The sequence below is a fragment of the Oncorhynchus gorbuscha genome, linkage group LG20 (genome assembly GCF_021184085.1).
Source record: "Oncorhynchus gorbuscha isolate QuinsamMale2020 ecotype Even-year linkage group LG20, OgorEven_v1.0, whole genome shotgun sequence".
Classification (NCBI taxonomy): domain Eukaryota; kingdom Metazoa; phylum Chordata; class Actinopteri; order Salmoniformes; family Salmonidae; genus Oncorhynchus; species Oncorhynchus gorbuscha.
Genome location: NC_060192.1, coordinates 1,676,016 through 1,700,416, shown reverse-complemented (window position 1 = coordinate 1,700,416; position 24,401 = coordinate 1,676,016). Strand labels below are relative to the sequence as shown.

At 44.3% G+C, this 24,401-nt stretch overlaps 1 protein-coding gene and 1 long non-coding RNA gene across 2 annotated transcripts; both read left to right on the top strand.

The window, feature by feature from the left end:
* The first annotated feature begins 5,572 nt into the window (after positions 1-5,572).
* LOC124007193 (chloride intracellular channel protein 4-like) lies at positions 5,573-10,606 on the top strand. Its single transcript, XM_046317584.1, has 6 exons — positions 5,573-5,900; positions 8,127-8,236; positions 8,479-8,604; positions 9,134-9,240; positions 9,348-9,523; positions 9,960-10,606. Exons 1-6 carry the CDS (start codon positions 5,865-5,867, stop codon positions 10,122-10,124), a joined length of 720 nt encoding a protein of 239 aa, XP_046173540.1. The 5' UTR covers positions 5,573-5,864; the 3' UTR covers positions 10,125-10,606.
* A 1,238-nt stretch (positions 10,607-11,844) lies between these two features.
* On the top strand, positions 11,845-14,343 carry LOC124007351. The gene is made up of 2 exons (XR_006833913.1): positions 11,845-13,370; positions 14,059-14,343. It is a non-coding gene; the product is annotated as an uncharacterized LOC124007351 (long non-coding RNA).
* The last annotated feature ends 10,058 nt before the right edge of the window (positions 14,344-24,401 follow it).

Below are 24,401 nucleotides of genomic sequence, written 5' to 3'. Positions count from 1 at the left end.
ATGCAGAAAGGGAGGAGAGGAGGGTTGAGGAGGCAGATTCAGGAGATAGGTTCGAGAAGGTTTGAGCAGAGGGAAGAGATGATAGGATGGAAGAGGAGAGAGTAGCGGGGGAGAGAGAGCGAAGGTTGGGACGGCGCGATACCATCCGAGTAGGGGCAGTGTGGGAGGTGTTGGATGAGAGCGAGAGGGAAAAGGATACAAGGTAGTGGTCGGAGACTTGGAGGGGAGTTGCAATGAGGTTAGTGGAAGAACAGCATCTAGTAAAGATGAGGTCGAGCGTATTGCCTGCCTTGTGAGTAGGGGGGGGAAGGTGAGAGGGTGAGGTCAAAAGAGGAGAGGAGTGGAAAGAAGGAGGCAGAGAGGAATGAGTCAAAGGTAGACGTGGGGAGGTTAAAGTCGCCCAGAACTGTGAGAGGTGAGCCGTCCTCAGGAAAGGAGCTTATCAAGGCATCAAGCTCATTGATGAACTCTCCGAGGGAACCTGGAGGGCGATAAATGATAAGGATGTTAAGCTTGAAAGGGCTGGTAACTGTGACAGCATGGAATTCAAAGGAGGCAATAGACAGATGGGTAGGGGGAGAAAGAGAGAATGACCACTTGGGAGAGATGAGGATCCCGGTGCCACCACCCCGCTGACCAGAAGCTCTCGGGGTGTGCGAGAACACGTGGGCGGACGAAGAGAGAGCAGTAGGAGTAGCAGTGTTGTCTGTGGTGATCCATGTTTCTGTCAGTGCCAAGAAGTCGAGGGACTGGAGGGAGGCATAGGCTGAGATGAACTCTGCCTTGTTGTCCGCAGATCGGCAGTTCCAGAGGCTACCGGAGACCTGGAACTCCACGTGGGTCGTGCGCGCTGGGACCACCAGATTAGGGTGGCCGCGGCCACGCGGTGTGGAGCGTTTGTATGGTCTGTGCAGAGAGGAGAGAACAGGGATAGACAGACACATAGTTGACAGGCTACAGAAGAGGCTACGCTAATGCAAAGGTGATTGGAATGACAAGTGGACTACATGTCTCGAATGTTCAGAAAGTTTAGCTTACGTAGCAAGAATCTTAATGACTAAAATGATTAAAATGATACAGTACTGCTGAAGTAGGCTAGCTGGCAGTGGCTGCGTTGTTGACTTTGTAGGCTAGCTGGCAGTGGCTGCGTTGTTGACACTACACTAATCAAGTCGTTCCGTTGAGTGTAATAGTTTCTACAGTGCTGCTATTCGGGGGCTAGCTGGCTAGCTAGCAGTGTTGATTACGTTACGTTGCGTTAAAAGAACGACAATAGCTGGCTAGCTAACCTAGAAAATCGCTCTAGACTACACAATTATCTTTGATACAAAGACGGCTATGTAGCTAGCTATGTAGCTAGCTACGATCAAACTTATCAAACCGTTGTACTGTAATGAAATGAAATGAAAATGTGATACTACCTGTGAATGCGACCGGGTTGTTGAGTTCTATTCGGAAGACGTTGGCTAGCTGTTGGCTAGCTAGCAGAGTCTCCTACGTTAAGGACGGCAAATAGCTGGCTAGCTAACCTCGGTAAATTAAGATAATCACTCTAAGACTACACACTCTAAACTACACAATTATCTTGGATACGAAGACAGCAAAGACAGCTATGTAGCTAGCTAACACTACACTAATCAAGTCGTTCAGTTGAGTGTAATGGTTTCTACAGTGCTGCTAATCGGTGGACGTTTGCTAGCTGGCTAGCTGCTGGGCAGAGCAGTGAAGACTACGTTAGGACGACGAAATACGATAATTACGCAATTATCTTTGATACAAAGACAGCTATGTAGCTAGCTAAGAAGAAATTGCTAAGATTAGACAAATCAAACCGTTGTACTATAATGAAATGTAATGAAAAAGTTATACTACCTGCGGAGCGAAGTGCCGATGCGACCGCTCGCTCCAACCCGGAAGTATACCGGGTTGGAGTTCAGTCCCTTCACCACTGCCGTGTGATAGCAGAGAGAACAGTCTATGTATGGCTGGAGTCCTTGGCAAATTTTTGGTTCTTCCTCTAACACCGCCTGGTATAGAGGTCCTGGATGGCAGGAAGCTTGGCCACTCTGTAGTGACTTGCTATCAGAGGCCGTGCAGATGCCATACCAGGCGGTGATGCAACCAGTCAGGATGATCTTGATGGTGCAGCTGTAGAACTTTTTGAGGATCTTATGACCCCATGCCAAATCTTTTCAGTTTCCTGAGGGGGAATAGGCATTGTCATGCCCTCTTCATGATTGTTGTGGTGTGTTTGGACCATGATAGTTTGTTGGTGATGTGGACGCGAAGGAACTTGAAGCTCTCAGCCTGCTCCACTACAGCCCTGTCGATGAGAATGGGGGCATGCTTGATCCTCCTTTTTCTGAAGTCCACAATCATCTCTTTTGCCTTGATCACGTGGGAGAGGTTGTTATCCTGCCACCACACTGCCAGGTCTCTGACCTCCTCCTTGTAGGCTGTCTCATTGTTATCCGTGATCAGGCCTACCACTGTTGTGTCGTCTGCAAACTTAATGATGGTGTTGGAGTCGTGCTTGGCCATGCAGTCATGGGTGAATAGGGAGTACAGGAGGGGACTGAGCACACACCCCCGAGTGGCACCTGTGTTGATGATCAGCGTGGCAGATGTGTTGTTACCTACCCTTACCACCTGGGGGCAGCCTGCCAGGAGGTCCAGGATCCAGTTGCAGAGGGAGGTGTTTAGTCCCAGAGTCCTTAGCTTCGTGATGAGCTTTGAGGGCACTATGGTGTTGAACGCTAGCATTCTCACGTACGTGTTCCTTTTGTCCAGGTGTGACAGGGCAGTGTGGAGTGCAATAGAAATGGCAACATCTGTGGATCTGTTGGGGCGGTATGCAAATTGGTGTGGGTCTATGGTTTCTGGGATAATGGTGTTGATCTGAGCCATGACCAGCCTTTCAAAGCACTTCATGGCTACAGACGTGAGTGCTATGGTGCGATAGTCATTTAGGCATGTTACCTTAGTGTTCTTGGGCACTGGGACTATGGTGGTCTGCTTGAAACATGTTGGTATTACAGACTCGGTCAGGACAGGCTGAAAATGTCAGTTGGTTAGCGCATGCTCGGAGTACACTTCCTGGTAATACGTCTGGCCCTGCGGCCTTGTGAATGGTGATGTGTTTAAAGGTCTTACTCCCATCGGCTATGGAGAGCTTGATCACACAGTCATCTGGAACAACTGATGCACTCATGCACGCTTCAGTGTTGCTTGCCTCGAAGTGAGCATAGAAGTTATTTAGCTCGTCTGGTAGGCTCGTGTCACTAGGCAGCTCGCGGCTGTGTTTCCTTTTGTAGTCTGTAATAGTTTTCAAGCCCTGCAACATCCGACAAGCGTCGGAGCCGCTGTAGTACGATTCAATCTTAGTCCTGTATTGATGCTTTGCATGTTTGATGGTGCGTCGGAGGGCATAGCGGGATTTTCTACCCTTTAGCTCAGTGTGGAATTTGCCTGTAATCCATGCACGGTCATCGATGTACTTATTGATGAAGCCAGTGACTGATTTGGTGTACTCTTCAATGCCATCGGAAGAATCCCGGAACATATTCCTGTGTGTGCTAGCAAAACAGTCCTGTAGCTTAGCATCTGCGTCCTCTGACCACTTCCTTATTGAGCGAGTCACTGATATTACCTGCTTTAGTTTTTGCTTGTAAGCAGGAATCAGGAGGATAGAGTTTTGGTCAGATTTGCCAAATGGAGGGTGAGGGAGTGCTTTGTACCTGTCTCTGTGTGTGTAGTAAAGGTGGTCTAGAGTTTTTTTCCTTCTGGTTGCACGTTAAACATGCTGGTAGAAATTAGGTAAAAAAGGATTTCAGTTTCTATGCATTAAAGTCCACGACCACTAGGAGCGCCTCCTCTGGATAAGCATTTTCCTGTTTGCTTATGGCTATATACAGCTCATTGAGTGCCGTCTTAGTGCCAGCATAGGGTTTGTGGTAGTGAATAGACAGCTATGAAAAATATAGATGAAAACTCTCCTGGTAAATAGTCTACAGCTTATCATGAGATACTCTACCTCAGGCGAGCAAAACCTCGAGACTTCCTTAATATTAGATTTCGTGCACCAGCTGTTATTTACAAACAGACACAGTCTTGCCGGAGGACCGTCGTTGTTCAGCCACGACTCGGTGAAACATAAGATATTACATTTAATTGAATGTCCCGTTGGTAGGATATCCTTGATTGGAGCTCATCCATTTTGTTATCCAATGATTGCACATCGGCTAACAGGACTGAGAGGCTCACTCACTTGCCTACGAATTCTCAAAAGGCATCCCGAACTCCGCCCCCTTTTTCTCCGTCTTTTCTTCACGCAAAAGGACAGGGATTTGGGCCTGTTCCAGAGAAAGCAGTATATCCTTCACATCGAACTCGTTAAAGTAAAACTCTTTTGTCTAGTTCGAGGTGAGGAATCGCTGTTCTGATGTCCAGGAGTTATTTTCAGTCGTAAGAGACGGTAGCGGCAACATTATGTAGAAAAATAAAATAAAATAGTAAAATACGTTGAAAGAATAAGTTACAAACAACATGAGACAACGAGCAAAATAGCACAGTTGGTTTAAGAGCACGTTAAACGGCAGTCATCCCCTCTGGCAATATTCTTCTAATAGATGTGGGAGTTTATCAAAGTTGGATTTGTTTTTGAATTCTTTGTTTGTCTGTGTAATCTGAGGGAAATATGTGTCTCTAATAAGGTCATGCATTTGGCAGGAAGTTAGGAAGTGTAGCTTAGTTTCCCCCTCATTTTGTGGGCAGTGTGCACATTGCCTGTCTTCTCTTGAGAGCCAGGCTATGCTCACTGAATCTGTACATAGTCAAATATTTCCTTAATTTTGGGTCAGTCACAGTGGTCAGGTATTCTGCCACTGAGTTTTCAAATTCTTTGTGGGTCTGTGTAATCTCTCTCTCTCTCTCTCTCTCTCTCTCTCTCTCTCTTTCTTTCTCTCTCTCTCTCTCTCTTTCTTTCTCTCTCTCTCTCTCTCTCTCTCTCTCTCTCTCTCTCTCTCTCTCTCTCTCTCTCTCTCTCTCTCTCTCTCTCTCTCTCTCTCTCTCTCTCTCTCTCTCTCTCCCTCTTTCTCTCTCTCTCTCTCTCTCTCTCTCTCTTTCTCTCTCTCTTTCTCTCTCTCTCTCTCTCTCTCTCTCTCTCTCTCTCTCTCTCTCTCTCTCTCTCTCTCTCTCTGTCTCTCTCTCTCTCTCTCGCTCTCTCATTCTTTCTCTCGCTCTCTCTCTCCCTCTGTCTCTCTCCCCTTAACTCAACTCTCTTTGTCATCTTTGAGAGTTTTCAGATGAATGACGAGTACTTCAGCCGGTCATAAATGCCGCTCAAAGAGAGAGAGTGGGCTTAATGTGTCCACCAAAAACACTGCAAAATGTATAGCTGGGTAAGGTACGCAGGAAGGTGGGGGAGAGGGGGTGGGAGAGGAAGAGAGCCACACTGACATTACATTGTTTGGAGGCCTGTGGGAGAGTGAGAATAGGTGGGGTGATCTCACTTTACTGGTCTGACTGGTAGGTCTGGTGGGGGCGTTTTCTTCGGAGACAGGTGGCGGGTGTGGTGAGAGACACAGAAACAGAGAGGCGACAGAGAGGTACTAAAGAGAGGGAGAGAGGGAGGAATAGAGGATTGGCCCTAACAAACCAGTGTTGTTGCTGACCATCTTTTATCACAACAGCAAATCTGACCTTCAACACTAAGAGAACCATTTGGATTCATCTGACCTTCGGTGACCTACGGTGTTTTAGCCGCGTGTGTATGCATGTGTGTGTGGATTGGGATGACACTGACAGCTCTCACTTCTCTGAGAACCAACATTAACTAGTTGCTAAGCTCGAAGGAACTGAGAGAGATGGCGGAGGTCCCCAAGATTGAACTTTTCATCAAGGTAAGATTTACAATCCTAACCTGCCTCCAATGGAGACTGTATTACTGTTGCACAACAACAGGGGTACATTTTAGTTCCATCATCTTGGAATGGGAGACAGCATACAGCAGGGACTTATACTTTCAGGATATAGATGAACGTTGACCCATTTAGCATGCCCCACCCTATCATGAGAAAAATATAAACGGTTTGGGAAGCTCAAAAACAGCGTTGTCAAACTATTTTATAATATATTTGTACAAATAAATTATACCTTTTGAAACTTTAACATCAATTTTCATGTTCATTTACAGTACCAGTCAAAAGTTTGGACACACCTACTCATTCAAGCGTTTTTCTTTATTTTGCTATTTTCTACATTGTAGAACAATAGTGAACACATCAAAACCATGAAATAACACATACGGAATAAAGTAGTAACCAAAAAAGTGTTAATCAAATCTAAATGTATTTTATATTTGAGATTCTTCAAAGCTGCCAACCCTTTTCCTTGATGATAGCTTTGCACACTCTTGGCATTCTCTCAACCAGCATCATGAGGTAGTCACCTGGAATGCATTTCAATTAACAGGTGTGCATTGTTAAAAGTTATTTTGTGGAATTTCTTTCCTTCTTAATGCGTTTAAGCATATCAGTTGTGTTGTGACAAGGTAGGGGTGGTGCACAGAATATAGCCCTATTTGATAAAAGACCAAGTCCATATTATGGCAAGAACAGTTCAAATAAGCAAAGAGAAATAACAGTCCATCATTACTTTAAGACATAAAGGTCAGTCAATACAGAACATTTCAAGAACTTTGAAAGTTTCTTCAAGTGCAGTCGCAAAAACCATCAAGCGCTATGATGTAACTGGCTCTCATGAGGACCACCACAGGAAAGGAAGACCCAGAGTTACCTCTGCAGCAGAGGATAAGTTCATTAGAGTTACCAGCCTCAGATTGGAGCCCAAATAAATGCTTCACAGAGTTCAAGTAACAGACACATCTCAACATGAACTATTCAGAGGAGACTGCGTCAATTAGGACTTCATGGTCGAATTGCTGCAAAGAGACATTACTAAAGGACACCAATAAGAAGAAGAGACTTGATTGGGCCAAGAAACACAAGCAATGGACCTTAGACCGGTGGAAATCTGTCTTTTGGTCTGATGAGTCCAAATTGGAGATTTTTAGTTCCAAACGCCGTGTCTTTGTGAGACATTGAGTAGGTGAACGGATGATCTCTGCGTGTGTGGTTCCCACCGTGAAGCATGGAGGAGGTGGTGTGTGGGTGCGTTGCTGGTGACACGGTCAGTGATTTATTTAGAATTCAAGACACACTTAACCAGCATGGCTACCATAGCACTCTGCAGTGATACGCCATCATATCTGGTTTGTGCTTAGTGGGATTAGCATTTGTTTTTCAACAGGACAATGACCCAAAACACACCTCCAGGCTGTGTAAGGGCTATTTGACCATGGAGAGTGATGGTGTGCTGCATCAGATGACCTGGCCTCCACAATCCCCCGACCTCAACCCAATTGAGATGGAATATGTGGGAACTCCTTCAAGACTGTTGGAAAACCATTCCTCATGAAGCTGGTTGAGAGAATGCCAAGGCAAAGGGTGGCTACTTTGAAGAATCTAAAATATAAAATATATTTAGATTTGTTGAACACTTTTTTGGTTACTACATGATTCCATGTGTGTTATTTCATAGTTTCGATCTCTTCACTATTATTCTACGATGTAGAAAATAGTAGCGATCAAGAAAAAACCCTTGAATGACTAGGTGTGTCCAAACTTTTGACTGGTACTGTTTGTATGGAAGGTTTTGTTCAAATCAAAATGGTGCATTCAGAAAGTGATTTAAATAATATGGAGTGACCCTGAAGCAATGTAACCTCTTCATAAAAGCTCGTTGTTTACATAAATCCTGTTACAGAGTGTGTTTTCTTTTGAAACCAGGTCAGGTAAATAGAAACTGAAAAGAGGATTGTCCAGTTTGGAGGCTTTCTGCTTGTCTTTATCCTGCTGAAAATGCCTTCACTTCCTCACAGTCCAATGACTCAATTATCTTGATTCGTGTTGTAAAAAGTGCTGCATAAATAAAACGGTGACACTTTACATGAGTGTCCTTACTACAGCGGAATTACGTAAGGGGGTATAGTACAGCAATCAATCGTCTTTGTGACACTGTACTTACAATATGAAAAAGTGCTTCTCGAATACCCCTCCACCCGTCAGGCCAGTGATGATGGGGAGAGCGTGGGGAACTGTCCCTTCTGTCAGCGACTCTTTATGATCCTCTGGCTGAAGGGGGCCAACTTCACCCTCACCACAGTGGACATGAAGAGGTGCGTATGTGGCTATTCACCCTCACACACATACACTCTCCACAACACACCTAAAGCAACCGTTCCCTACAGCCACGCCTGAATCCAAGTGCTTGTCCAAACATGCATCCTCACAAGTCATTTGCCGCTACTTATGAACTGCTGATGATGACAGAACGACTAGAGGATTTTGTGTAACAGATGAAGTGTGCAGTTGAGTGACTCTCTCCCTCATGTGTTTCATCTGGTCCTCTGGTTGTCAGGGCTCCAGAGGTGCTGAAGGACCTGGCCCCGGGCTCTCAGCCCCCGTTCCTCATCTTCGGGGAGGAGGTGCGCACTGACACCAACAAGATCGAGGAGTTTCTAGAGGAGGCCCTGGCTCCTCCACAGTGAGTGTGTGCTGAACATAAACAGGCATAAATGCACGGAAACACGGAAACACGCGCGCACACACACACACACACACACACACACACACACACACACACACACACACACACACACACACACACACACACACACACACACACACACACACACAGACACAGACACACACACACACACACACACAGACACACACACACACACACACACACACACACACACACACACACACACACACACACACACACACACACACACACACACACACACACACACACACACACACACACACACACACACACACACACACACACACACACACACACACACACACACACACACACACACACACACACACACACACACACACACACACACACACACACACACACACACACACACACACACACACACACACACACACACACACGGCAAATGAGACAGGTAATGAATAAATAAAGGTTAAATAAAGGTGCATCCTCCACTGGTTTCACTGATCCAGAACGCTGAGAGCTAATGGCAATGCTTTTCCAGGTACCCCAAGCTCTGCTGTCGCTACAAGGAGTCCAACGGTGCTGGAGATGACATCTTCCACAAGTTCTCTGCATACATCAAGAACCCTAACCCTGGCCTCAATGATAGTAAGAGCCCCCCCCCGTGTTTAGAAATCGCTGAGTCATTGAAACAGTATTTCCTGTCATAAAATGAGCCTTGTTCCAGCTTCTCATGAGGCTTTGCTCCTTTTCAGTGCTGGAGAAGAAGTTTCTGAGGAGCCTGATGAAGTTGGATCAGTACCTGCTGACGCCACTCCCACATGAGCTGGACCAGAACCCAGACGCCCACCAGTACTCACGGCACTATCTGGATGGGAATTCCCTCAGTCTAGCTGACTGCAACCTGCTTCCCAAGCTCAACATAGTCAAGGTTATCAGATCAAGCATTCCAGGAACTCATAGCCCATGTCATCTATTGTCCTTTCATCTCTTCTGTTCCTCTCTGTTGTAACCATCTCAATCTCGATCTCGATCAGGAAATGAAAATGTTTATCCGCGGTATTTATAGGTGTACTCAGGGGTGTCGCTTTGGTAACATGGCACTGTAGTGATCAAATGCGGAAAGTATGGGTAGTCTTGAGGATCAAACAATGGTTCAAACAATGGGAATATATACATTGCATGGCCTTTTATTGGTCTGTATGACATTACATTACATTTACATTTAAGTCATTTAGCAGACGCTCTTATCCAGAGCGACTTACAAATTGGACTACAAGTACCACTGGCACCACTGTGCTCATAGTAAACAGACGAAACGTTGCTCAGTGTGGTTTATTGTGTGTCCTCCCTCTTGCCCCCCACAGGTGGTGTGTAGGAAGTACCGTGACTTTGAGATCCCTGTGGCTCTGACTGGTCTGACCCGCTACCTCACCAAGGCCAACCAGCAGGACGAGTTTCGATATACCTGTCCCAAGGACTCCGAGATCCTACTGGCCTACCAATCAGTGGCCAAATACCTCAACAAATAGATCAACAGAGGAGGAGGGGGGAAGAGGGGTGCAGGGAGAGAGAATATAGAGAGGGGTGCAGGGAGAGAGAATATAAAGAGGGGTGCAGGGAGAGAGAATATAGAGAGGGGTGCAGGGAGAAAGAATATAAAGAGGGGTGCAGGGAGAGAGAATATAGAGAGGGGTGCAGGGAGAGAGAATATAGAGAGGGGTGGGGGTGGGAGGGCAGACAGGGTAAAAGAGGAGCTGAAAAAGATATGTTTAGAAAAGAGAAGAAATCTTTTTTTTAAAGGGAGAAGAGGGCTATGAAGAGATGAGGACCAGAACAGTACACCTGCTGCCCGCGCTGCAGAACAAGGCTTGTCTGCCTTCTTTCAATAACATATTGATGTATAACGCTGTGTGTGCAGGGTGAAAGTCTACTTATACTGTACATGTACTATTACAATGTGTATTATATCAATATAAATATGCCTTTTCGCCAAAGCTTTTATCCAAAGTGACTTACAGTCTTGCGTGCATCATTTCTTTTTATATGGGTGGTCCCAGGACTCCCTATGGTGTTGCAAGCAGCATGCTCTACCAACTGAGCTAGGGAGACTCCCTATGGTGTTGCAAGCACCATGCTCTACCAACTGAGCTAGGGAGACTCCCTATGGTGTTGCAAGCACCATGCTCTACCAACTGAGCTAGGGAGACTCCCTATGGTGTTGCAAGCAGCATGCTCTACCAACTGAGCTAGGGAGACTCCCTATGGTGTTGCAAGCACCATGCTCTACCGACTGAGCTAGGGAGACTCCCTATGGTGTTGCAAGCACCATGCTCTACCGACTGAGCTAGGGAGACTCCCTATGGTGTTGCAAGCACCATGCTCTACCGACTGAGCTAGGGAGACTCCCTATGGTGTTGCAAGCACCATGCTCTACCGACTGAGCTAGGGAGACTCCCTATGGTGTTGCAAGCACCATGCTCTACCAACTGAGCTAGGGAGACTCCCTATGGTGTTGCAAGCAGCATGCTCTACCAACTGAGCTAGGGAGACTCCCTATGGTGTTGCAAGCACCATGCTCTACCAACTGAGCTAGGGAGACTCCCTATGGTGTTGCAAGCACCATGCTCTACCAACTGAGCTAGGGAGACTCCCTATGGTGTTGCAAGCACCATGCTCTACCAACTGAGCTAGGGAGACTCCCTATGGTGTTGCAAGCACCATGCTCTACCAACTGAGCTAGGGAGACTCCCTATGGTGTTGCAAGCACCATGCTCTACCAACTGAGCTAGGGAGACTCCCTATGGTGTTGCAAGCACCATGCTCTACCGACTGAGCTAGGGAGACTCCCTATGGTGTTGCAAGCACCATGCTCTACCAACTGAGCTAGGGAGACTCCCTATGGTGTTGCAAGCACCATGCTCTACCGACTGAGCTAGGGAGACTCCCTATGGTGTTGCAAGCACCATGCTCTACCGACTGAGCTAGGGAGACTCCCTATGGTGTTGCAAGCACCATGCTCTACCGACTGAGCTAGGGAGACTCCTATGGTGTTGCAAGCACCATGCTCTACCGACTGAGCTAGGGAGACTCCCTATGGTGTTGCAAGCACCATGCTCTACCAACTGAGCTAGGGAGACTCCCTATGGTGTTGCAAGCACCATGCTCTACCAACTGAGCTAGGGAGACTCCCTATGGTGTTGCAAGCACCATGCTCTACCAACTGAGCTAGGGAGACTCCCTATGGTGTTGCAAGCACCATGCTCTACCGACTGAGCTAGGGAGACTCCCTATGGTGTTGCAAGCACCATGCTCTACCAACTGAGCTAGGGAGACTCCCTATGGTGTTGCAAGCACCATGCTCTACCGACTGAGCTAGGGAGACTCCCTATGGTGTTGCAAGCAGCATGCTCTACCAACTGAGCTAGGGAGACTCCCTATGGTGTTGCAAGCACCATGCTCTACCGACTGAGCTAGGGAGACTCCCTATGGTGTTGCAAGCACCATGCTCTACCGACTGAGCTAGGGAGATTCCCTATGGTGTTGCAAGCACCATGCTCTACCGACTGAGCTAGGGAGACTCCCTATGGTGTTGCAAGCACCATGCTCTACCAACTGAGCAGAGGACCATGTGCGTACAATACAATTGTGTGCTGCCTGTTTCGTTTTTGTAGATATTTTCATTCTCTGAGTTATGGTCAACAGTTTTAAATGTTATGTTTAATAACAATGTATTTTATGCTCACATTCTAAAACCTAGCAATGTGCATACTTTGTCTCGCAATTGTAATGATCTGGATTTTCTACCTGTGAGAGACAAAGAGATGGCACAGATGTCACATGCCACGTCAACAAAGATAAATGTGGTAGAGTTGTGTGTGGGTTGATAGGTTTTGCATTTATTGGAATGCTCTACGTTGAAATTACTGTCACATCTCGTAGGCCCAGAGCAATATTAGTCTGAGTAGGCATCATTTTAATTGGTTTCTTAAAAAGGGTTTAGATTGCCAGAGGGAAACAGTACAAATCTAATAAAGTTCACGAAACTGCCTCATTTCATGAAAATGATTGATCAAATGGATGCCGTTTCACTGCTGTGGGTAGAATCATAACATGTGAATGATCATTCTAATTCTATGGGTGGACTGCACCATTACATCACAAATACATGGTTTTGTTCTTGTTGTTGATATTGGTTTTGGTTTCGGTTCAAACAGAAGACGGTCCATAGATATATTATATATGATACAGTCAGTCAGTTCACTGGCAGAAACACTGAATGTGTCTCTTGTCTTTGGATAAGAGAATCAATTCTATCAAGGAAGGAGATTCCAGAGAGAGGAGAAACAGATGGAGAGGGTTAAGAAGGAAAAGCAGAGATTGCCAATACCAAACCAGTCCGAGATAAAGACGGAGGAACAACTGAGAGAGAAACCGAAGAGGGAAAGACAAAATGGACAGTGATCGGCTGAGAAGACAGAGGGAGAATGAAAAGGCAATGGAGAGGAAAAGGATCAACGGAGGAATAGAATGAAAGAGAGGAGAGAAAAGAAAACGGAGAGAAAAGAGGAGATGAGGACCAAAGCGACCGTGGAGGAAGATGACGGTGGAGGAAGATGACGGTGGAAGCATCATTGAAGAAAAGAAGAAGAAAGATAAAAGTGTCAGTAGGAGAATCTTCAACTGGGGAAATACTAAGGTCAAGGAGAGATACCGACGACAAATCGAGAGGACCTTTCAGAGGGAGAAGGAGGAAGGTGGTCATTTATGCAGCAGAGGTAGGAGGCTATGCTAGACAACCAATATTTTATCTCGAGCCTAACTGAACATTAGGCTGCCGTCAGTATTCTCTCACTAGTTTTCTCTTATCTCTTCTACTTTACAGTTTCTATAAGTTTATTTTTCAAATTCTGTTTGGGAAAGCAGCCTGAAAATATTCTGGCTAATAAGAGCCACGTTACAATTCCCACTAAGTGGGTTAACCCTATTGGCGCAATGTGTTAGGTGTTAGCCTTCACGCCAGTGACTCGGGTTTGCTTCCCTACCCTGCCAGCTGATGTGTTCGGGGTGGGGTGGGGTGGGGGGTGGGTGGGGGGGGGGGTAAGTGCCTTCCTTTTCGGATGAGGCAGTGTAGCAATCCTCACTAATATGAGTCATGTTCCTAGTCCCACCAGGGACACGCTCTTTTCGCGCCACGTCGATACAAAGTCATTTTCATAGAAGGTTAAAAAGAGCTAACTCTTTTCCTAAACTTAATTATCCTAACCTGCTGCGTAAGTTCTCCTATCCTGTTATGATAAAGTCATTTCGGTGTTGAAGTGGTGTGAAAAGAGTGTTTCCCATTCCCACCAAGTGGGGTAGCCCTATTGGCACGATACGTAGGCTGTTTGCATATGACGGCAGCGACCTGGGTTCGCATCTCTGTCCACTAATGACAGTCGACCAACTCTCCCTTCTCCCCACCAGGCACCTTAGGAGGTGGTCTTGGATCCGTGGCCCATTGTCTTGTCAGCACACGGGCCGAGCGTGAGAGAGAGAGAGCAGAGGCAGAATCTGTTCAAGGCTGAACTAAGAAGACAGAAATGGGAAGGGTGCTGGTATGAATAGCAAGACAAGAGGAGAGACAAGAAAGAGGAGAAAAGGGAGAAGGAAAAGCTTACAGAGGAGAAGATAGGGATGGCCTCTGAATCACTCCAGAGTCTACACATTTATTTCTCCTGAATTATATTAATAAAGTTATTCAACTTTTGTTAAGTTCATCCTGTCAAACATTCCATTCAAGGTAGTGACAAATAATCGTCCAGTCAGTCTAGCAGTCTAGTGAAGCAGAGATAGCTAGCTAGCTGAAGATACTGTAGTTACACCAAAGATAGGTTGCACATTTATGGCAGCCAACAGCAGTAAAAAAAAAAGCAGTTACCATCTATCTTAAGCTTAATATAGTCTTGGTTGATGCGTAAAACCAATAAATAATGAAATCACCAAAAGTTTGAGCAGAAATGTCTCAATGATTGTAAGATGTCCTTGTTGCTCTATTGGAGACCACAAAGAAAGGTTTGGTAGCCCTGGCCCATCGATTCATCAGCTGGGTTACGTTAAGGAGTGTTAGTGCTGGGTTACGTTAAGGAGTATTAGTGCTGGGTTACGTTAAGGAGTATTAGTGCTGGGTTACGTTAAGGAGTATTAGTGCTGGGTTACGTTAAGGAGTATTAGTGCTGGGTTACGTTAAGGAGTATTAGTGCTGGGTTACGTTAAGGAGTATTAGTGCTGGGTTACGTTAAGGAGTATTAGTGCTGGGTTACGTTAAGGAGTATTAGTGCTGGGTTACGTTAAGGAGTATTAGTGCTGGGTTACGTTAAGGAGTATTAGTGCTGGGTTACGTTAAGGACTATTAGTGCTGGGTTACGTTAAGGAGTATTAGTGCTGGGTTACGTTAAGGAGTGTTAGTGCTGGGTTACGTTAAGGAGTTTTAGTGCTGGGTTAGAACAAATACAGTAGCAGAAAATATATATCGTCACCCTTGCAAATGTCTTCAATAAATCCCTATTTCTTCACGAATAAATTGTTATTGAAAAAAAAAAAAGGTTTTTATTGGATCTTGTTATTGGATTTTCAACATTGCAGAAACAATTTTATTCTTGTAAGTTTAAGTTTATAATTTTTCATTTAGAAAATAAAGACAAATGACATGGACAAAATTGTTGGCACACCAGAGCTAGTACTTGGTTGCACAGCCTTTGGCCAAGATAACTGCAGACAAACACTTCTTGTAGCCATCAATGAGCTTGCTGAAGCTTTCTACTGGCCATTTGGCCCACTCTTCAGCAGCAAACTGTTCTAATTCTTCAAAGTTTGAGGGGTGCTCTCGACCAACTGCTGTTTTCAGATCTTGCCATAGGTTTTGACGTGATTCAGATCTGGACTCTTCGCTGGCAGCTCCAAAACAGTCTTGTGTTTCTTCTAGAACCATTCCTGGATGCTTTTTGATGTGTGTTTGGGGTCATTGTCCTACTGGAAGACCCGCAACCTTCAATGGAGACCCAGGTTTTGAACACTGGGTTAATATTGGATTCCAAAACACCTGATAATTTGCCGATTTCATGATGCCTTGTACACGTTTAAGGCCCCTAGTACCAGAGGCAGCAAAGCGAACCCCCAGCTTTATAAAACCTCCCCATGTGTGATAGTAGGGAGGGTGTTCTTTTCTTTGAATGCATCATTTGATCTTCGGTAAACAGAGCGCTGATCTGTACATTCCGAAATAGCATTTTCCCAGGATTAAAGCGTGTTTAGGTGGCTTTTTGCTCCATTCAAACAGGCCTTCTTGTGTCTCCGTCAGCAGCTGAAAAGAACCCCCTCCCTATAATGATACACGGGGAAGTTTGATAATGCTGAGGGGTTGCTTTCAAATGAAGGGGATGATGACGCAATCTTTGCGAGAGGAAGGGAACCAGATTTCATTGGTCCTCAACTCGCGTGTCATTTCATTCATGGTAGAGGAGTAATGCAGTGTTCAAAACAACTGGAAACTGGGAACTCTGAAATCTCAGACTTCTGACTTCATTGCGTTCAAGACAATTGAGAACTCTGAAAAAAAAACGAGCTCCGACTGGGAAAAAGAGTTTTGAACGGTCACCCAACTCAGAATTCTAAGTCGGGAACTCAGCCTTTTTCTAGAACTCTGACTTGCCAACCTTGTTTTTTACTCCCAGAGTTCCCTAAAGCACCATAAATCCATCTACTTCGGGACACACCCGTGACTTGAATGACGCAATTTTGATACTTAAGTATATTTTTGAAATTACATTTACTTTTGATACTTAAGTACATTTAAAACCAAAATGTTTTAGACTTTTACTCAAGTAGTATTTTACTGGGTGACTTTCACCTCTACTTGAGTCATTTTCTATTCAGCTATCTTTACTTTCACCTAAGTATGACACTTGTGTATTCTCCCACCACTGCACAGGGACTTGCTTACATTCAACCACAAGAACATTAGTGAGGTCAAACACTGATATTGAGCGATTAGGCCTGGCTCGCAGTCTGCATTCCAATTCATCCCAAAGGAGTTGAGGTCAGGGCTCTGTGCAGGCCAGTCAAGGTATTCCACACCGGTCTCGACAAACCATTTCTGTATGGACCTCACTTTGTACACGCGGGTCATTGTCATGCTGAAACAGGAAACACAAAGTTGGGAAGCACAGAATCGGGGCCTAAGAGAAGAAATATAGTAGATGGCACGTGTCCGAAAGTAATTGATGACCTATTTTATGTGTCACGAGGTTATGCCCATTTATGTACATCCTGTCCGGATGTTCTCACGCAATTGAGTGAGTGCTTATGTAACCTCCTACTGCAGCTGTTTGGGTAAAGCATGTGTTTGCAATGAAGCTGTCCTGGTGATTGATGTGTTGTTGAACTGAAAGAAGATGGGACATTTGGGAATTTATGTAGTGGATGGTGGAGGCCTGAGTTTGAACATTTGAAACAGATGGGAATTTATGTAGTGAATTTACGGAGCTGCTGTTTAGAGAGCTTGTGAAATGAAATTGTATTTTCTGGGTAGGTCTGCCTGAATATAAGTAACTGTTAGACTTGTCCTATTTATATTTGTATTTATTATGGATCCCCATTAGCTGCCAAAGCAGCAGCTACTCTTCCTGGGGTCCAGCAAAATTAAGGCAGATTATACCATTTTAAAACATTACAATACATTCACAGATCTCAGGAGGCTGAAGAAATTTGTCTTGTCACCAAAAGCACTCACAAACTTCTACAGATGCACAATCGAGAGCATCCTGGCGGGCTGTATCACCGCCTGGAGGTGTCCAGGAGGGCAGGTATTTTGCCCCCGGTGATGCGTTGTGCAGACCTCACTACCCTCTGGAGAGCCTTACGGTTGAGGGCGGAGCAGTTGCCGTACCAGGCGGTGATACAGCCCGCCAGGATGCTCTCGATTGTGCATCTGTAGAAGTTTGTGAGTGCTTTTGGTGACAAGACAAATTTCTTCAGCCTCCTGAGGTTGAAGAGGCGCTGCTGCGCCTTCTTCACGATGCTGTCTGTGTGGGTGGACCAATTCAGTTTGTCTGTGATGTGTATGCCGAGGAACTTAACACTTACTACCCTCTCCACTACTGTCCCATCAATGTGGATAGGGGGGTGTTCCCTCTGCTGTTTCCTGAAGTCCACAATCATCTCCTTAGTTTCATTGACGTTGAGTGTGAGGTTATTTTCCTGACACCACACTCCGAGGGCCCTCACCTCCTCCCTGTAGGCCGTCTCGTCATTGTTGGTAATCAAGCCTACCACTGTTGTGTCGTCCGCAAACTTGATGATTGAGTTGGAGGCGTGCGTGGCCACGCAGTCGTGGGTGAACAGGGATTACAGGAGAGGGCTCAGAACGCACCCTTGTGGGGCCCCAGTGTTGAGGATCAGCGGCGAGGAGATGTTGTTGCCTACCCTCACCACCTGGGGGCAGCCCGTCAGGAAGTCCAGTACCCAGTTGCACAGGGCGGGGTTGAGACCCAGAGTCTCGAGCTTGATGACGAGCTTGGAGGGTACTATGGTGTTGAATGCCGAGCTGTAGTCGATGAACAGCATTCTCACATAGGTATTCCTCTTGTCCAGATGGGTTAGGGCAGTGTGCAGTGTGGTTGAGATCTGTCCAACGCTGGTCCGACCAAGCTGACTCCACACTCCAAGACTGCTTCCATCACGTGGACTGGGATATGTTTCGTATTGGTGTTAGGTCAGAGCGTGACTAGGGGGGGGGGGTTACTAGTAATTTGGTTTCTATGTTTTGGGATTGAGTATGATTCTCAAATAGAGGCAGCTGATTATCGTTGTCTCTAATTGGGGATCATACTTAACGGTTCCCTGTTCTCACCTGTTTTGTGGGATATTGTTTTGTGTTTTGTGCATGTGCACCACGTAGTCACGTTTCATTGTTTGTTTATTGATTTATTGTTTTGGCTAAGTTTCACTTTATAATAAGTATGAGGAACTCAACATCCGCTGCGCCTTGGTCCGTCTCTCCTCACATACGTGACAACTTGCTCAACTTCCACATGATTTATTACAAGATTTAGTTGAGGTTTAGGGTTTAGTGCTAGACAAGTCTGACACAGATAAACCACAGAAAACTACAGAAAACTTGTCTCCTAGACCAGTTCTAGGTTACAAGCAGAGAGAGAGAGAGAGAGAGAGAGAGAGAGAGAGAGAGAAATAGAGAGAGAGAACCCTTCCCAAGGCCTTCTTTTCTAAAACATAAAAATATCTGTCTTCCAACAATTAAAAATAACTATACATTTGAAATATATATTTTGTAGTAGTGTGTTATAATAATATGTATGATATATACATATATATACATATATATATATATATATATATATATATATATATATATATATATATATATATATATATATATATATATATATATATATATATATATAAAGGTTTACTAAAAAAACAGAGGTATAGTTTAATATTGCATAGTTAATAATAGTTAATAATAGTAGTAATAATAGGGTTTTAAAATGTAATTGACCTTTAATGAAATATAATGCACTTCAACCATTGATGGATGGTGACGAAAATAATGACATTAGTCATGTTCAGGTGTTTAATGTTTTATTGGTGGAGTTTATGGATTGTGTGATTTTTGATACCGTTAACCATGAGATTCTCATCACAAAATTGCCCAAGATCAACTTTTCCCCCGATGCCTTGAGATGGATGAAATCATACCTTGAAGGCTGAACTCAGTGTGTCAGAGTGAGCAATGAGCTGTCGCCCACTCGTAGCTATGATGTGGGCGTGCCCCAAGGGTCAATACTGGGGCCCCTCCTGTTCAGCCTGTACATTAATGATCTGCCTTCTGTCTGTACTGGGTTTGAAGTTCAAATGTATGCAGATGATACAGTGATATATGTGCAAAGAGCAAACAACAAGCTGCACCAGAACTCACTGCTGTAATGGTCCAGGTTACAAAGTGGCTTAGTGACTCGTGTTTGCATCTCAATGGGAAAAAAACTGTTTGCATGTTCTTCACAAAGAGGCCAACAGATGCTACTGAGCCAGATGTCTATGCTGAAAACATTTGGCATTTTGGAGAGATGTTTGTACACTATAGGGGCCTCTTAGATCCTTGTTAATGACAAGTGTCTATAAAGATGGATTGGTATAAGATATCTGCTCCATTTTTGGGGCATATGTTGACAAGACGTTGGGGAATCACTGGAGGGGAATATTGACCAACTGAGCATCTCAGTGTACAGCTCAATAGGCATTTTGCTACATTTCAGTCTTCTGTGATTTATTTAAAGTGTCATATTAGGTTGTAAACTAAAAAATGAATACATTTACACTATATCTGACATGTTACTGGTGTCTTTTTTGTTAAGTCAATAACCATGTGTGTGAGGTGTACACTTTTGTTTCACAGTAGATTTAAGACTACAAAGCAACACTATGTGTGCCCCAGATTAAGGGGGGGGGGGTATAATGGATCTGTTTAAGTCATAAGTAAAGGGCCCATCTTAAAGAGTACAATTACCCTTTCAAAAAGAGGATGGTGTGATTGACTGAGACAGTCCCCACCCCCAGGACAACTCATAACTGTTTTCAAACATTTGTTATGTGGTCTCCTGAGGTGTAGGGGTTGTAAACATATTTGTTGACCCTTCATATGTGTCTCCTGTTCCCCTCCTGCCTCAGCCTCCAGTATTTATGCTGCAGTAGTTTGTGTCGGGGGGCTAGGGTCAGTTTGTTATATCTGGAGTACTTCTCCTGTCCTATTCGGTGTCCTGTGTGAATCTAAGTGTGCGTTCTCTAATTCTCTCCTTCTTTCTTTCTCTCTCTCGGAGGACCTGAGCCCTAGGACCATGCCCCAGGACTACCTGACATGATGACTCCTTGCTGTCCCCAGTCCACCTGGCCATGCTGCTGCTCCAGTATCAACTGACCTGAGCCCTAGGACCATGCCCCAGGACTACCTGACATGATGACTCCTTGCTGTCCCCAGTCCACCTGGCCATGCTGCTGCTCCAGTTTCAACTGTTCTGCCTTACTATTATTCGACCATGCTGGTCATTTATGAACATTTGAACATCTTGGCCATGTTCTGTTATAATCTCCACCCGGCACAGCCAGAAGAGGACTGGCCACCCCACATATGCTCTCTCTAATTCTCTCTTTCTTTCTCTCTCTCGGAGGACCTGAGCCCTAGGACCGTGCCCCAGGACTACCTGACATGATGACTCCTTGCTGTCCCCGGTCCACCTGACTGTTCTGCTGCTCCAGTTTCAACTGTTCTGCCTTGTTATTATTCGACCATGCTGGTCATTTATGAACATTTGAACATCTTGGCCATGTTCTGTTATAATCTCCACCCGGCACAGCCAGAAGAGGACTGGCCACCCCACATAGCCTGGTTCCTCTCTAGGTTTCTTCCTAGGTTTTGGCCTTTCTAGGGAGTTTTTCCTAGCCACCGTGCTTCTACACCTGCATTGCTTGCTGTTTGGGGTTTTAGGCTGGGTTTCTGTACAGCACTTTGAGATATCAGCTGATGTACGAAGGGCTATATAAATAAATTTGATTTGATTTTGATTTGATATGGATATATGGACATTTTGTTTGACTCTTCATATGGTATATTGTCATTTTGTTTGACTCTACATATGGTATATGGACATTTGTTTGACTCTACATATGGTATATGGACATTTGTTTGACTCTTCATACATTTGCCGAGAAGTCTTTTGGAAGGTCAGTGGTTCTACAGGTCTAAAAACCGCTGGTACAAGCACACACACACACACACACACACACACACACACACACACACACACACACACACACACACACACACACACACACACACACACACACACACACACACACACACACACACACACACACACACACACACACACACACACACTGGGGATCCATAATAAATACAAATATAAATAGGACAAGTCTAACAGTTATATTCAGGCAGACCTACCCGGAAAATACAATTTCATTTCACAAGCTCTCTTAGCTCCGTAAGTTCACTACAAAAATTCCCAACTGTTTAAAATATTCAAACTCAGGCCTCCCCAATTCACTATATAAATTCCCATGTGTTTAAAATGTTCAAACTCAGGCCTCCCCAATTCACTATATAAATTCCCATGTGTTTAAAATTGTCAAACTCAGGCCTCCCCAATTCACTATATAAATTCCCATGTGTTTAAAATTGTCAAACTCGGGCCTCCCCAATTCACTATGTAAATTCTCAAATTTCTCAAATGTTTCACATCTTCTTTCAGTTCAACAAGGTTACTACACCAATCACCACATACTTTTGTATATATAATGTACTTTGTACATGGACTGTTGTGCTCTATTGATCTCCACTATAATGAATACATGCTCTATTGATCTCCACTATAATGAATACATGCTTTATTGATCTCCACTATAATGAATACATGCTCTATTGATCTCCACTATAATGAATACATGCTCTATTGATCTCCACTATAATGAATACATGCTCTATTTTTATTTATTTATTTATTTTATTTCACCTTTATTTAACCAGGTAGGCTAGTTGAGAACAAGTTCTCATTTACAATTGCGACCTGGCCAAGATAAAGCAAAGCAGTTTGACACATACAATGACACAGTAGATGTTTACACATGGAGTAAAACAAACATACAGTCAATAATACAGTATAAACAAGTCTATATACGATGTGAGCAAATGAGGTGAGATAATGGAGGTAAAGGCAAAAAAAGGCCATGGTGGCAAAGTAAATACAATATAGCAAGTAAAACACTGGAATGGTAGATTTGCAATGGAAGAATGTGCAAAGTAGAAATAAAAATAATGGGGTGCAAAGGAGCAAAATAAATAAATAAATTAAATACAGTTGGGAAAGAGGTAGTTGTTTGGGCTAAATTATAGGTGGGCTATGTACAGGTACAGTAATCTGTGAGCTGCTCTGACAGTTGGTGCTTAAAGCTAGTGAGGGAGATAAGTGTTTCCAGTTTCAGAGATTTTTGTAGTTCGTTCTAGTTCGTTCAATGCCAGTGGGCTGGACAGACCATAATATTGTGACCATAACCACGAACACCAAGGTTCCAAAGAAACCCCCTAGGATTGTGGTCAAGAGAAATTTCAAAACATTTAATAATTAGTTATTTCTAAATGATTTAGCTGCTGTACCCTGGGAGCTGATTTATCTAGAAGATGATTTAAATCACGCTACAGAATGTTTTATTGATTTGCTCACTGAGGTAATGGACTATCATGCCCCTATAAGTAAGAGTACAGTTGGGGCCTCCCGGGTGGCGCAGTGGTCTAGGGCACTGCATTGTGGTCTAGGGCACTGCATCGCAACGTGCTAGCTGTGCCACCAGAGACTCTGGGTTTGAGCCCAGGCAATCATTTTGCAGATTTTTTTTAACAAAGAAAATGAATTTACTGAGGTACACTTAAACCATGACAGTCAAAATGAGAAAAGAAATCCAGAAAATCACATTGTAGTATTTTTAATGAATTTATTTGCAAATTGTAAATATTTGGTCAATAACAAAAGTTTATCTCAATACTTTGTTATATACCCTCTGTTGGCAATGACAGAGGTCAAACGTTTTTTGTAAGTCTTCACAAGATTTTCACACACTGTTGCTGGTATTTTGGCCCATGCAGATCTCCTCTAGAGCAGTGATGTTTTGGAGCTGTTGCTGGGCAACACGGACTTTCAACTCTCTCCAAAGATTTTCTATGGGGTTGAGATCTGGAGACTGGCTAGGCCACTCCAGGACCTTGAAATGCTTCTTACGAAACTCCTTCAGCCTGGGCGGTGTGTTTGGGATCATTGTATTGCTGAAGCCACGTTTCATCTTCAATGCCCTTGCTGATGGAAGGAGGTTTTCACTGAAAATCTCACGATACATGGCCCCATTCATTCTTTCCTTTACACGGATCAGTCGTCCTGGTCCCTTTGCAGAAAAACAGCCCCAAAGCATGATGTTTCCACCCCATGCTTCACAGTAGGTATGGTGTTCTTTGGATGCAACTCAGCATTCTTTGTCCTCCAAACACGACGAGTTGAGTTTTTACCAAAAAGTTATATTTTGGTTTCATCTGACCATATGACATTCAAATCAAATCAAATCAAATCACATTTTATTTGTCACATACACATGGTTAGCAGATGTTAATGCGAGTGTAGCGAAATGCTTGTGCTTCTAGTTCCGACAATGCAGTAATAACCAACAAGTAATCTAGCTAACAATTCCAAAACTACTACCTTATAGACACAAGTGTAAGGGGATAAGAATATGTACATAAAGATGTATGAATGAGTGATGGTACAGAGCGGCATAGGCAAGATACAGTAGATGGTATTGAGTGCAGTATATACATATGAGATGAGTATGTAAACAAAGTGGCATTAAAGTGGCTAGTGATACATGTATTACATAAAGATGCCGTAAATGATATAGAGTACAGTATATACATATACATATGAGATGAATAATGTAGGGTATCTAAACATTATATTAGGTAGCATTGTTTAAAGTGGCTAATGATATATTTTACATCATTTCCCATCAATTCCCATTATTAAAGTGGCTGGAGTTGAGTCAGTGTGTTGGCAGCAGCCACTCAATGTTAGTGGTGGCTGTTTAACAGTCTGATGGCCTTGAGATAGAAGCTGCTTTTCAGTCTCTCGGTCCCAGCTTTGATGCACCTGTACTGACCTCACCTTCTGGATGATAGTGGGGTGAACAGGCAGTGGCTC